Source organism: Colius striatus, chromosome 20, assembly GCF_028858725.1.
Source record: "Colius striatus isolate bColStr4 chromosome 20, bColStr4.1.hap1, whole genome shotgun sequence".
Lineage (NCBI taxonomy): Eukaryota > Metazoa > Chordata > Aves > Coliiformes > Coliidae > Colius > Colius striatus.
Genome location: NC_084778.1, coordinates 3,185,873 through 3,199,810, shown reverse-complemented (window position 1 = coordinate 3,199,810; position 13,938 = coordinate 3,185,873). Strand labels below are relative to the sequence as shown.

General features: G+C 57.8%; 3 protein-coding genes and 2 non-coding genes across 9 annotated transcripts in view; 4 read left to right on the top strand and 1 right to left on the bottom strand.

The window, feature by feature from the left end:
- The first annotated feature begins 56 nt into the window (after positions 1 to 56).
- On the top strand, positions 57 to 7,923 carry TSR1 (TSR1 ribosome maturation factor). The gene is made up of 15 exons (XM_062012283.1): positions 57 to 1,901; positions 1,981 to 2,084; positions 2,388 to 2,604; positions 2,684 to 2,818; positions 3,316 to 3,743; positions 4,013 to 4,172; positions 4,497 to 4,645; positions 4,933 to 5,135; positions 5,583 to 5,745; positions 5,960 to 6,070; positions 6,398 to 6,530; positions 6,917 to 7,033; positions 7,312 to 7,452; positions 7,570 to 7,644; positions 7,743 to 7,923. The coding sequence occupies exons 1-15, from the start codon at positions 1,802 to 1,804 to the stop codon at positions 7,919 to 7,921; spliced, it is 2,415 nt and encodes an 804-aa protein (XP_061868267.1). The 5' UTR covers positions 57 to 1,801; the 3' UTR covers positions 7,922 to 7,923.
- Positions 5,203 to 5,295, top strand: LOC133627409 (small nucleolar RNA SNORD91 family). Its single transcript, XR_009820153.1, has one exon. It is a non-coding gene; the product is annotated as a small nucleolar RNA SNORD91 family (small nucleolar RNA).
- LOC133627410 (small nucleolar RNA SNORD91 family) lies at positions 6,594 to 6,686 on the top strand. Its single transcript, XR_009820154.1, has one exon. It is a non-coding gene; the product is annotated as a small nucleolar RNA SNORD91 family (small nucleolar RNA).
- Positions 7,924 to 7,970: 47 nt separating the features above from the next.
- SMG6 (SMG6 nonsense mediated mRNA decay factor) overlaps positions 7,971 to 13,938 on the top strand; it is a 113,926-nt gene continuing 107,958 nt past the window's right edge. For 4 of the 5 annotated variants that reach the window (XM_062012278.1, XM_062012277.1, XM_062012282.1 and 1 more), the window contains exons 1-2: positions 10,679 to 10,780; positions 11,641 to 13,393. In XM_062012278.1, coding sequence (XP_061868262.1) covers positions 10,687 to 10,780; positions 11,641 to 13,393 — 1,847 coding nt within the window. In that variant the 5' untranslated portion in view covers positions 10,679 to 10,686. Of the gene's footprint in view, positions 8,061 to 10,678; positions 10,781 to 11,640; positions 13,394 to 13,938 lie in introns of those variants that run through there. The other variant, XM_062012279.1, reaches the window with a different exon arrangement.
- On the bottom strand, positions 8,512 to 10,578 carry SRR (serine racemase). The gene is made up of 7 exons (XM_062012455.1): positions 10,408 to 10,578; positions 10,120 to 10,255; positions 9,830 to 9,933; positions 9,636 to 9,755; positions 9,467 to 9,541; positions 9,021 to 9,230; positions 8,512 to 8,790 (listed from the first exon to the last, which is right to left on the bottom strand). Exons 1-7 carry the CDS (start codon positions 10,564 to 10,566, stop codon positions 8,593 to 8,595), a joined length of 1,002 nt encoding a protein of 333 aa, XP_061868439.1. The 5' UTR covers positions 10,567 to 10,578; the 3' UTR covers positions 8,512 to 8,592.

The window sequence follows — 13,938 nt, the reverse complement described above, 5'->3', positions numbered from 1 at the left end:
ATCCAGCCTGCCCTGGCTCCTCGTTCCCCCTCCTCACCAGTGTGGAAAGTAGTGTCAGCCCAGCAGGCAGCAGTGAGGCTGTCTTAGGGAGCAGGAATGTGAGCTCAGCCGTCCTGCAGTGCAGCTGCTCTCTGGGCTTTAGCCAGCGTGTCAGAGCAGCCTGAGCTCTGCTCCTCCTTTCATAGGTTGTCAGGGCAGTGTGCTGGCGTGGTGTGAAGCCTGTTTTGGCAGAGAGCACTGGGCAGGGAAGGTGAATTGGCAACAGGCTGCCATGGAGTATTGTGATCATACAGGAGAGCTGGAAGGGACCCTCCCCCTGCAAGCTTATGTCCCAGCTGCTGGAGGATCCTTCCCTGCTCATGCTCTGGCTGTAGCCCTCTTTCCTTGGTGGTTTCTGCTTAGGCAGGAAGAGCTTGTTTGAACCTGCAGTGCTGTCAGCCCCAGTGAGGTGGTGCTTGGCTTTCTGCTCCTGCTTGCTCAGCAGGTTGTGGTTTATTTTGTTGGGTAGTGTGAGGGCTCTGCAGAACCACTCAGGGCAGTGAAACAGCTGTAAACTTACAATGTGAGGATTTGTGGGAGTTCTGCTTGTAGCTGTGCAGGGCCTGGGCCACAGTGCAAATCAGATGTTGGCTTTTCTTACAAGCCAGAGAGGCTCTGGGCAGCTCTGGGGGTTGCAGAGATCTGGAGAGATGTGTCAGCCTCTGTGGTGGGAGGGTTTCTGGGTGACTTACAGGAGTTTTGTGATAGGAACCCTCAGCAGAAATTTTCAAACCTTGCTCCTTTCCCTGCTCTTGCTTAAATGACAAGGTGTAACTAACTCACAAGACTGTTATATTTCTTGATTTGGATATATCCTAGTTATTGCCTCTTCCCATTTGGCTCTGCCAGGCAGTGCTGTGGCAGTGCTGGGGGCCACCTTGGCTGATGGACAAACAGCCTTTGGAAGTGACCGCAGGAGAGACTCACATGCTGTCCTGCCACCAGTGCACACCTCTGTAGAGAGACTTCATCACTGCTGCTTCAGCAGTGTTTGTCACTGGTCTCTTAGTTCTATGTCTCCCTTCCTGTCAGGTAGGACCCTCTGTTTGTATGGCTTTTGGAGTTTCTAAGGTTTAGCCAGCTAATCCTGCTTTTAGGGGTAGAAAAGAATCCATAAAGAACAAACCTGGGTTGCTGCCGACACGCCGATTTCTTTGCAGGAGGAAAGGAGGGAGGTGAATCCTCGAGTTGAGAGGAAGCAGGGGCCTGGTTTTCCCCTCCCCTGCAGTTGCTCAATCCAGGCTCAGAGCAGCAGCTGCCCTGCCTGTCCCTGGAGTTGGCCTCAGCTTCACGGGCAATTGCAGCACCACTGTAAATGTTTAACGCCATTGCCGCGGTTCCTGGGGCGACGCGGGGCTCGTGTTTCCAGCAACAAGCTGAGGGACGTCCCTGAGCGGCGGCGGCCCCGGGGCAGGGGCGGGCTCTGGCAGCGCTCCGCGGTGCGCTGGGCGTGCGGGGGCCGGAGCTGCAGCGGGTGCATGAGGCTGTGGGGGCGCGGCCGGGCCCGGGCCGGAGGGGCCGCGGGGGCGCTGCCGGGGGCTCGGGGAAGGGCCCGTCCTCAGCCGCCGCTTCCCGCAGGGCTGCTCCTCTCCGGTGTAAATACTTGTACAAAGAGCTGAGCAATAAAGCGCTGACGGCACGACTGTGGCTCCCGCCTCTGCTTCCCGCCGCTCCTCCTTCCCCCTCACAACCCCGCCGCCATCGCCGGAAGTGACGCCAGCGGCGCGGGCGGAAGCGCGGGGCGCGCGGTGAGGGAGGCAGCATGGCGGCGGCGGGCGCGCACCGGCCCGGGCCGCTGAAGCAGCAGAACAAAGCGCACAAGGGCGGGAAGCACAGCGGAGCGGCCCAGCGCCGCGCCGGAGGTGAGAGGCGGAGCGGGCTCGGCCCGTTTCCCCCGCCGGCCCCCGCGGCCCGCCTGACCCGCCCTCTCTTCCCCCGCAGGCCGCGTCGCCGTCAAGGCCCAGGCGCGGCGGCGGCTCCGCGAGCTCAGCAGGGTGGACCGGCGGCACCAGGCGCTGCAGCTCCGCCGGCAGAGCAGGGAGGCGGTGAGTGACGCGGGGCAACGGGAGCCGTGTCGTGGGGAGCACTCAGCGGGGCGAGGCGGGCCTGTGCGAGGGGGCGGCGGCGGCGGGGCCGGGGCGGGTGTGGGAACCAAGAGCTTGGGGCTTTGTGGCGGGATCAGGAGCCAGGGACAGCAACGGGTGCCTGGGTCAGTTAAGCGTGGGGCAAGAGGAGCCTTGCTGGAACGAACAGGTTTGGGTTGAGCTGCAGAGAGATCGGCCTTAGGCCATGCGGGAGGTGGGAAGCGGGCTGGGGCTGCGGCTCACGCTCTGCGCCTGTGCCCACAGGTGCTGGTGGAGAAGCGGAGCCTGGGCAGCAGGGATGGGCCCCCACACCTCGTGGTTCTGGTGCCACTGCACAGCAGGGCTGCAGCCCACGACACGCTGCAGCTGCTGCAGAGCCAGGACGCGGCTGTTGTCCGTGTGGGTGAGGGGAGAGCTGATGACTTTGCACTCCTCTGCCCCCGCCTCAAGCAGCGCTGGCGCTTTGTGACGGCACAGGCAGGTGAGGAAACGCTGCTCTTGGTTTGGCTCGTGGCTCTGTACCCTTGGCAGCCCCAGTAACGGAGATGGTTTGCATGCAGGGGACCTTCATGCTGTGTTAGACCTGGCAAAGGTTGCTGACTCCCTGCTGTTCATCCTGGATCCTGCAGATGGCTGGGACAGTGCTGGGGAGCACTGCCTCTCCTGCCTCTTTGCACAGGGGCTCCCCACCTACGGTGAGCAAGTGGGCAACATTAAAGGCTTCTGGTGGGGTGCAGGTGAAGGGGTACTTGCTGGGGATTTCCTGTCACAGTAATTACAAGCTCCACATGTTAATAGGTGATCACAGGTCTCTGACTGCTCACTTTCTGAGCATAAATCTTGGAGATGCCATTCTTGTGTTACCACCCTGGTGGGGTGATGCTGGACATAAAAGGGGTGCTCTGGGTGTGTGGTGCTGTCAGGACTGTGATGGTTATCTGGGTGTGCAGAGCAAAAGCATTTAAACCCTTCATTGCTAAGTTCAGTTCCTGGGTCCTTATCTCTGTGGTTTCATTTAGACTCCAAATCTTCCCCGTGAAAACAGGTTTTCTGTTCTTTGGAATGTGTGAAACCACCTCTGCACCTTGGGATATGAATGTTTTTGGGTTGCTGGCACCTGTGTGTCAGTGCTGGGTAAGAGGGGGTGTGAGGTTTATGATCTGCTCCTGATGTCCTGTGCGCTGCTCGCTAGCTCTCGCCGTCCCTGGGGTCACCGACTTGCCACCTAAGAAGCGGATAGATGCCAGGAAGAAACTTGCCAAAGCCATTGAGAAGCGTTTTCCAGAGGCCAAGCTCTTCCCCCTGAGCACGGAGCAGGAGTCCTGCCTGCTGCTCAGGCACCTCTCTGCCCAGAAGCAGCGGCACCTCGCTTTCCGGGACAGACGCGCTTACCTGCTCGCCACCGCCGCTGAGTTTGTGCCCAGTCAGGAGAGTGACCTGGTTGGGACCTTGAAGGTGTCTGGTTTTGTCAGGGGACAGACCCTGAATGTCAACAGCCTGGTGCATATCGTGGGGCATGGAGACTTCCAGCTGAGTCAGGTGGATGCCCCCCCTGACCCCTTCTCTTTGAACCCTCGAGTGGTTAAAGGACAGAAGAGGAGTCAGGACATGGAGGTGCAGGTGTGTGGGAGGGCATTGCTTTGCTGGGCTTGTTAGAACATGATGCTTCTAAACTTGTATCAGGAAAACACAACTGGCTGAGGGGAGGGGAATGGGAAGGGGAGTTGTATCAGTGTTCTGCCTCTGAGCTGGGGTTCCTTGCCCACAGCAAATAACAAACACTATGTTACACTTTAATGCATGTGGTACTGAAGGCAGTTTTGCTTCAGGATGGTCGTGAGCTCAAATTAGCTGTGTCCACAGCTGCAGACTCTGCTCTTATCCTTCAGGATGACTCTGTAAATGGCACTGATGACATGGAGGAAGATGTTAAGGTCCTGATGAAGCCAGACCCAACCAAGCAGGAGTCTTTGCAGTCAGAAGTGGTTCCTGATCCTATGGAAGGGGAGCAGACGTGGCCTACTGAAGAAGAACTGCAAGAAGCAGAGGGTGAGCAGCAGTGGTTCTTCTGTACCTTTTCCTTGTCCTTGTTAAGAGGGTTGTTAGAAATCCTCCATCACCAGGGTGGCTGAGAGTGGCCATGAGGAACCAGGCTAGTTGGGAACACAGGGATTCCATTTCTCTCATCGCCTGAGGACCAGGCTGTGTGGTTTCCCTGGCTGTTAGCAGGGTTACATTTTAGCTGCTTTTTCTGGGCTCTGTCTGACTTTGTGCTGGGAAACAGTGGCTCTAATCTAGAGCTGATCTTGGTGGCAATGTTGCTGAAAGAAAGGAGAATCATTCCTGGTTTAATTCTTGGTGGGAATTCTGCAGCTTCTCTAAAGGCAAACAGGAGGGTGGTGAAGGTCCCCAAAGGCACCTCCAAGTACCAGGCTGCCTGGATTGTGGATGATGAAGAAGGTGGCAGCGAGAAAGATGATGATGACATCGATGATGATATGATGGAAGAGGCAGCTTCCCAGGTATCTGTCTCTAAGAGCTGATACTGCAGGTGATCTCCAGGGCATTGTTGCATGTTGTTAAGACAGTCCTGTCCTGGCTTACTCCATGCAAGGGCACGACACAAAGCCAGGACTTGCCTGTTAAGTGTTACATGTATTATGTTGCTTCTTTGGCCTGCTCAGTACTGAGCTGAGGGTCTGGGGTGTAGCTTGGGTCAGGAGTCCCACAGCCCAAGCACACAGAGGGTTTGCAGTGCTGCATGAGCATAACACTGTGTGCTCATGGGCTCTGTGCTGTCCTCTGACAGGAGGGGGAAAGCAGTGAGGAGGAAGAGCAAACTGCAGAGGAGGAGTGTGAGACTATGAGCATTTCCGAGTGCTTGCGGGACGAGCAGTATGATGACAAGGTGGAAGAAGATGAACAGATGCTGGAGAGATACAAACAGGAGAGGATGGATGAAATGTTCCCAGATGAGGTGGACACACCACGTGATGTCCCTGCCAGAGTCCGGTGAGAAACAAGGTGTTTATGGGAGAGGAGCTGGAAGGGGCCTTTCTATCTAGTTTGGTGAGGTAGGGCAGGAAGCCTGTGATGTCTTAGCCATGGTGTCTGAACCTGGCTGAAGGATTCTTGTGAAGACTCACTCCTAGGCTCTGAGGCTTCCAGGACAGGCACTAGCTGGGGGCAGTGGGTGGGCCTGGGCAGTGCCTGCAGCGGGGAGAGCTGAGTCCTGACGTGGGAGAGGGAGGAGGGTGACAGAGTCCTGGTGCAGGGCAGGTTGTGTGGGGACTTGGCTGCTGTTTCTAGTTCTCTCTGCTCTAAGTTCTTTTCTGAGAGCTAATATTTGCTTTGCTCCTTTTGTCCTCTCTGAAGGTGAGTCCCTGCAGACCATAGCAGGTGCTGGCCATGCACCTCCATTGCTGATGCAGTTTGTCTTTCCTATTACCTGTACTCTAGGTTCCAGAAGTACAGGGGGCTCAAGAGCTTCCGGACTTCTCCGTGGGACCCCAAAGAAAATCTCCCAAGAGACTATGCCAGGATTTTCCAGTTCCAGGACTTCTCCCGAACCAGGAAGAATCTCTTCCGGCAAATAGAGAAAGAGGAGACCGAAGGAGCCTCGGTAACTCCCTTTTCTCTTGCTGATCTCTTCCCCTACCATGTTCCCTTGCTCCTAGTAGGAAAAACTTGTCAGGGAGGTGGCTGGGTGGATCCTTTCAGTGTGAAGCCATGAGTTCAGATGATATTGTTTTGGATTCTCTCTCTAACCCAGGCACCTGTTACTTGTGACACTTTCCTGTTGAGAGAAGTGCTCATGCCTGATCTTCTCTTGGCAGGTTGGCTGGTATGTTACACTTCATGTCTGCAACGTCCCAGTGTCAGTGATGGAGAGCTTCAAAGAAGGGAAACCCCTAGTCCTCTTCTCACTGCTTCCCCATGAGCAAAAGGTGAGAAGGATGGCCCTGCTGATATCTTGTGCTGCTCCTTGTCTGATCCCCTCAGGCTACATGGGTTGGACAGGCTCTGGCTGCAGAGGGTTTAGGCTGGAATCTCCCTTCATTGCTTATGTTTCCCTTTGGTCAGAGGAGGCTGAACCTGCCAGGGGTGTTTAGGCTGGAGTGTCTGAGCCTGGCTGAGGCGTCTGCATTGGTAGCCTTTTGGGAAGCTATTGTCAAGAACATTCACCTCTGCTGCAGTGCCCAGTTGCTTTCTGCTCTGTCTGCCATCTCTGCCAGCCCTGCTGTCAGCCCCTCATGCTGCTGCTTCACTTGCAGATGTCTGTGTTGAATTTCCTGGTGCGTCGGCATCCAAGCAACAGCGAGCCCGTGAGGGCCAAGGAGGAGCTGATCTTCCACTGTGGCTTCAGGCGCTTCCGAGCATCCCCCCTGTTCTCCCAGCACACCTCAGGTGGGTGAGGGGCTGCTGGGGTGGGCATGGGCAGCCCAAGAAGTGGGGCTGGGGTTTCTTAAGGCAGGAAGCCTGTGATGTCTTAGCCATGGTGTCTGAACCTGGCTGAAGGATTCTTGTGAAGACTCACTCTTAGGCTCTGAGGCTTCCAGGGGGACACTGAATAGTGGGGCTTGGCCAAGGTGGTTCAGTGCTCCAGCTCCACAGTGAGCTTGTAGCTCAGGGGATCACCTTCCTTCCCACATGCTCTCTGCCAGCAGAGGAGGGGTGTTTGTCACCTGTAAAGTGCAGAGCATGTTTGCCAGGGAAAAATGGGCACAGTGGGGTTTCCCAGAGCTCTGAGGACTGCTGTTGGCCTGAACTTGATCATTGCTGTTCTGCCCTAGCTGATAAGCACAAGCTGGAGCGTTTCCTGCGTCCGGATGCAGCTCTGGTGGTGACTGTTTACGCTCCCATCACTTTCCCTCCTGCCTCAGTGCTTCTTTTTAAACAGAGAAGTAATGGTAAGTTGCTAAGTACCAAGGAGGTGGTATCTGGGAAGCAAACATGGGCAGGCTGCTCCCATAGCCCACTTAGAAGTGCATCTATCCAGCAAGCAGGACCTGAAAATGCTGTCCCCTTCATGCTGTTGGAGGAGATTAATGCACTGCAATCCCTATTGTCACTGGCGCCTTTGTCCCTGCTGCTCTGGGCTTGGAACCATTGGGGAGAAGGGGTTGTGTGGTGAGGCAGGAGGTGAGGAAGGCACCTTCTGTGGTGCCTTAGTGACTCTACCTTGCAGGAATGCATGACCTCATTGCCACGGGTTCTCTGCTCTCCGTGGACCCCGACAGGATCGTCGTCAAGCGGCTGGTGCTCAGTGGCCATCCTTTCAAGATCTTTGCTAAGACAGCTGTGGTGCGATACATGTTCTTTAACAGAGGTACAGCCCCTCTCTGGGTGCTGGGAAGCGTGGGAGGGCATGCAGACACAGAACTCTCCCTGTGGGATCACTTGTTTCAGCCTGTTTCTCACCTGCCTTTTGTGTTGTGGTGTCCAGAGGATGTGATGTGGTTTAAGCCAGTGGAGCTGAGGACAAAGTGGGGTCGTAGAGGACACATCAAGGAGCCGTTGGGTAGGTTTGGTTCTGTATTTACCTGTGGGATGCTGGGCAGGATATGATCATTCTGGGCAGGAGGGGACAGCTAATGGCCTCTTGTGCTCTCTGCCTAGGGACCCATGGTCACATGAAGTGCCACTTCGACGGGCAGCTGAAGTCCCAGGACACAGTGCTGCTGAACCTCTACAAGCGCGTGTTTCCCAAATGGACTTACGACCCCCACGTTCCACAGCCTGTGCCATGGGTGAGGAGTGAGAGTGTGCTGCCAGTGCAGGAGGTGGAAATGGAATAAGCTTCCAGTCTGTGCCTTAGCTCCCTGGGTGCTGTTCTCAGCCCCTGCGCAGCGAGGACATCGCCGATGTCTTGGACATGGTACAGCTGAGGTCTGTACAGGAATGTGTACAGGGGCTGTCTCACCAGCTGCTGCTCAGGTACCAGCTACAAGTATTTATTTTAATGGAAAGTGTTTTGAAAAAAGGTCTAAGTGCTTGTGTTTTGGTGGTGCCTGGCTGTGGAGGCCAAAGAAGTGGGGAGGCTGTGTGCATCCCTGGTCTGGCAAGCCCCTTGGCTCACTGGGGCTGTTGTCTGTGCCTCGTGCCCTGCCACAGTGCTGTGTGCAGGGGAGTTGTTGTGTCAAGGACAGGCATTTGCTGGAAGTTATTGTGACAGTGAGAAAGCAGCTGGGGAGAGTGAGTGAGCACAGCTCACTGGAGGCCTGTCCCAGGGCAGGGAGGGCAGCAGGGGATGGGAGAACAGGAAGCCCTTTGTTTCCAGCCCCACAGTGGCAACTCTTTACTATGGAACCAAGTTACTCTTGTGCTGTAGAGACCCAACACCAGCTTCCCTCACCCCTCCACAAAAACTTTGAAATGTTTGGGGTTGTTCATCTGTTTTTAAGTAGGGGCACAAACCAGACTCTATGAATTCAGGGAGGTTTCTGCCACTTGAGCCACGGCTCTGTTCTCATTGCCCTTTCCCAGGGAGGGCTGTGAGCCAGGTCAGGGAGCTCAGGTCCACGTTTCCTCCACACAGCACGATGCAAATGTTCCCCAGGTCCCTGGGGAGTGCCTGGAACTGCTCTGACAGCACGGCCGCCACTCCCACGCCTGCTGTTGGCTCAATCAGCAGCTTCATCCTTTCCCACACCAGCCGTGTGGCTTGCTGTGGGGGCAGAGCAGCAGCTGTCAGCAGCAAGTTCAGGCTGCTCCAGGGCTGCAGAGGGCACTGCCTGTGCACATCCAGCCCAGGCTGCTGCAGAGGGAGCTGCTCTAGCTGCACGCAGCGTGGGTGGTGTGCAGGGATTCGTGCTGCCCTGGGAGAGTGGAGGGGAGGGAGAGGAGGGGCAGAGCATGGATGAAGGAAGGGAGAGGAGGAAAGGCAGGAGCGTTTACTTTGATTTCTTCCTCTGAGACTGTCAGGACATCATCAACCAGATCCCTGATGATGGGCCAGGTGTTTGGGCCGATGCTGGTTTTAACTGCATCTGCGATGGTGTCGGGAGGGTGAAGGTTGGGGGTCATCTCCCCTCGGACCTTGGACTGGTAACAGTCATCTGCGTTGCGTGGCTCAGCAGCAAACACTTTCACATCTGGTCTCAAAGCCTGTGGAGAGCAGGAGCAGCTGCTGGGTTCAGACTGCTGTGTGCCTGTGCCCTATTGCTGTGCAGGCAGGAAGCCGCAGGGGCCGTGCTGTTGCCCTGCACAGCCCAGGCACACACAGCTGCTCACAGCAGGGTCTCTCTATTGCTAAAAGAGAAAAGCTGCTGCCTGTTGTGGGAGTCTCATGCTGTCCCCCAGGGGAGATGAAGCACCCGCTTCCCCAGTGAGCTGTTGCCTACCTTGATGGCAACTGCCATTCCTGCAATCATTCCTCCTCCTCCGACAGGAACCACCACTGCATTTACCTCGGGTGCCTGTGCAGCAAGGAGGTGTGAGTGCTCTGGCCTCTCCCCTAACCCTCTCTGCTGCCACAAGGAGCAGAGCCCTGGGCCAAGCATTTCCTCCCACCTGCTCCAGCAGTTCCAGGGCAATTGTGCCTTGCCCTGCCATCACCACCGGGTCCTGGTTGGGGTGCACCATCACTCCTCCCGTTTCCTGGACTACACGAGCTGCTGTCTCTGCTCTGGACTATGGGAAAAGGCAGAGGGTTGTCTCTCCATCCAGCTGGGCCCTGTCCCTGGCCCGTCTCCCCTGTGCTTTACCTTGTCATTGGGCTCACATGGCACCAGCGTGGCACCGTAGGCGCGGATGGCAGATTGCTTACACTGTGGGGCTGTCCGGGGCACGACGATGTAGGCAGGAACCCCTGTGTGACCAGAGACAAGGGCTGTCCAACAGCCAAAAACCCCGGAGCAGCCAGCTCTCCCGAGCCATGCCTTGCCTGTGCTTCCTCCTGCACGTGTTCAGGGAAGGGACACCCCTACTTCTCCCCAGGGGTGGCAGAGATGGGTGCTGGGAGCATGATAGGGCTGGAGGTTGAGATGTTTGTTACCTTCTGCCTGTGCAGCACAGGCCAGCGCCTGCCCGTGATTGCCACTGCTGTGTGTCACCACGGCGCGGGGCTTCCCCCCTCCGCTGCGTTCGCTCTCCTCAACCAGGCACCCGACGGCGTTCAGGGCCCCGCGGATCTGGCAGGACCGCGCGGCAGCCTCAGCCCCCTCTGCCCTGGGAGCCGGTCCCTCCGCCGGGCAGGGGAGCCAGGGCAGCCGCGGGGGAGCACAACACGAGGTTCCCTGGCGCAAGAAGCGACCTTTGCGCCGGGGCCCGGGCAGCGCCGCACCTTGAAAGAGCCGGTCCTTTGGAAGAGCTCGCATTTGAAGAGCAGGCGTCGGCCGGCCAGGCGGTCCAGGCTGCGGCAGGTGAGCAGCGGCGTGGGCTGCAGGCGGCCGCGGAGCCGGGCCTGTGCCGCTCGGACATCGGCGAGGGCCGGCGCGGCCATGGGGCCGGCGCTGCAGGAGCCTCGGGGCCGGCGGGGGCCGGGCGGGCTGCGCATGCGCGGCGCGCGGCTTTTGGCCCTGCGCGGCCGCCGTCCTCGCGCCCCGCCCCCGGCGGAGGGAAGATGGCGGAGGGGCTGGAGCGCGTCCGCGTCTCGGCCGCCGAGCTGCGGGACATGGTGGCGGCGCAGGCCCGGGCCGCGGCGGCCGGCGGGACAGGTGAGCGGCGGCGCGGGGCCGGCGGGGGGCGTTCGGCGGCCGCCAGGCCTCGCCGGGCTCTTCCCTCGTCCCTTCTGCGGCACCTGCCCCGGGGCCGCCCCGCACACGGGTGTTGCCGCGGTGAGGGCCCACGAAGGCCGGGATCCACCGGGGAAGCGCTACCGGGCGGCCCAGGCCTGGGCGTGTGCCCTCGGGGGCCGGGGGGCCGGTAGCGGCGGTTCTGGTGGGGCTGAGGCGCGGAGGGACGCGAGGAACGAGCTGAGAGAGCGCAGCGCGTAGCAGCCCGGCTTTAGTTACACGTTCAGTTATGGGCTGCCCGGGGTGGTTTCTTCAGCGAGTTTTTACCCAAGTACAGTTAGCGAGAGAAGGAGATAAACAGGGGCCGTGAGCAAGAGAGGAGAAGCGGATCTTTGTCTCCAGAGGCTGTGCTGGAGCAGGCAGCACCCGCAGACAGGCTCCCACAGCCCCGGCGGGTGGGCAGCCGCTGCTGCAGCCCTTAACACCGACTTGTGTCCTGTTAGTGTTTATGTGTGCTCGGGCCCCGCGTTGGGCTTTATCTGTTCTTCTCGCAGCTTGTTGGTGCTTTGAGCCAAAACCTGTTGCTGGATTTGTTTTGTAAGCGGATCAGGACAAGGACTGGGTCAGATTTGTGAGACTTTCTCATGTTTTCTGCTCTTTCTTTTTGACTTCCTGTAAATCTTGACACAGACTCTTCAGATCTGTTCCCTTAGACCTGCCCTGAGGGTGGTGGGCTCTTGTGCTTTACTTAACATTCCTTTTTTGATATTTGTGGTGATGGTCTTTTGCCCCTGGCAGTTTTATGGTGGAAATAGCTTTCTTATGTCTATTTTTTTCCCCAGAAACCATGAAGGAGGGGAAGGAGCCGAGGCAGCGCAGAGACAACAGGCGTCCAGACCTGGAGATTTACAAGCCCGGCCTCTCCCGCCTGAGGAGCAAACTGCCAAAGCAAGAGACCTCAGAAGAGAGGAGCAGAGCTGAGGAGGGCAAAGAGGAAAGTACCAATGACAAGGGTTCTTTGGGAGGAGGGGCTCCAGTCTTGGAGGATTTCAGCAAAGCTGATGGCCCTAAGCAGAACGGTCCTTCACAGGAAAATGAAGAGACAGGGACTAAAGGCAGTGTTCAGAGCCAGGAGAACTCGTCCAAGCAGCCCACTCCAGATGAGTGGTGTCCAAAGACCACGAGGAGAACCAAGAAGCCAGACCAGCAGATCTACCAGCCTGGGAAACGCCTGCATTCAGCTGCTAAAGAACTGTCCCTGCGCTCGGCTGCTGAGGAAATCACTGGTAGGATGGAGCAGCTGAAAGTAGAGAGGGATGAAGAGACTGAGAAAGGGACTGGAAAAGACAATAACAGGAAAACCAAACCAAGCAAGGAGGATAGAGAGGGGAGCCAGGCAAGGGAAGGAGTGAAAACCTCCAGGGAAGACAAAGGCAGACGGCTAGAGCGAGGTGAGAGGATAAAGAGAACGAGTGAGGAGGTGCTGCAGGGGAAGCTGAGCTCCACCAAACGCTACTCCCGCTCCGACAAGCGCCGCAGCCGCTACCGCACCTGCAGCACGAGCTCAGCTGGAAGCAGCAACAGCGTGGATGGGGCCCCGCTCGTGGACGGGGTGGAGAGGAGGCAGGAGCGTGCCCGGGAGAGAATGCGCGCCAGGAAGCAGCTCTCTGTGTCCTCCACGGACTCCTTGGACGATGACAGAATGGAGGAGGCAGAAGCGTACGTCTGCAGCAGGACTTTGGACAGGAAAAAGCAGGCTCGAGCTTTGAGGAGCGAGAGCGAATGGAGCAGCAACGGCAGGGAGGTCAAGGGAGCCTTTCGAGTCACATTTGACAGCAAAACGATGAGCAGGGACGTGAGTCTGGCTGAGACTGAGAAAAAAAAGCCCCTGAAGGCGTTTGTTAGTTGCAATGACTCAGAGGCTTCGGAGGCGAGAAGCCAGAGCAGAGAGCCCCAGGGGAGGGGCCGTGGGATCCTGTTCCTGCCTGCCAACACAGACCTCTCTGCCAGCGCCGTGGGCTCCCCTGAGCCCACTCACACCGGGCCCCGGCTCCTGCTCAGCGGCACTGGCAGCAAAGGGCCGCGCAGCAGGGGCCGGGGCGGCACGGCTCGCAGGCTGTGGGACCCAAATAACCCCGACCAGAAACCTGCCCTGAAGAGCCAGACTGCTCAGCTTCACTTTCTGGACACGGATGATGAAGTGAGCCCCACCTCCTGGGGGGAAGCCCGCCAGGCCCAGACATCCTACTACAAGTTCCAGAACTCTGACAACCCCTACTATTACCCTCGGGCCTCCGGGCAAGGGGCCCAGTATCCCTACGGTGGGTACTCCCTGCAGTACCCCATGGGTCCAAGCAATGGTGTGTACCCAGGAGCCTATTTCCCTGGATACCCCAGCCAGGCAGGGGGGTACATGTGTGGCCCACTGCCCCCAACCCCTCTGAGTCCCGAGATGGAGCAGCAGATGAGGAACATGCAGCAACAGGAGCTCAGCAAACTCCTCCGTGAGGCTGGGAACCAGGAGCAGCAGCTCAGCAATCTGCTTTCCAGAGACCGCATCAGCCCGGAGGGGCTGGAGAAGATGGCCCAGCTGAGGTTTGTGCCTGTGCTGGAGAGGGGGGTGTGACTGAGTCACTTCTCAGGTCAACTACCACAACTGTTGTCCTTGGGGATCTGGTACACCAGGGGATGAAGGATGGGGCAGTGTCTTGACAGCTTTGGATGCTCTGGGTCTATATGTTGTGTGCTGGTGGTGTGTGAGCATCAGAAGGGAACTGTGGGTGAGGTATTATTTGCCTGGGCTCAGAGCTGTGGCTTCCTGTAGTTGTAGGATGCCTTACCTGCATCACAGGGAGACAGAGGAGCTGGACAAGCACCCACTGCAGCTCTTGGGTTCTTCTTGCTCTAGCTGGAGCTGATCTCTCTTAGTTCCACTGCTCTCACATGCTTTCAGGATTTACTGACAGACTTCTGCTTTCTCAGCTGTCCTAAGTTATCTGCTGTCAGCTTTGCATTGTGGGCTTCAGGAGTGGCTTGTGCTTGCCAGGTGTTGCCCAACTGCATTGCCTTGCAGATCCAGTGGCAGAACTGTAACAAAACTGCTTGCTCTTTGCCAGGTCCTGGTCCCTTCTGGAGCATAC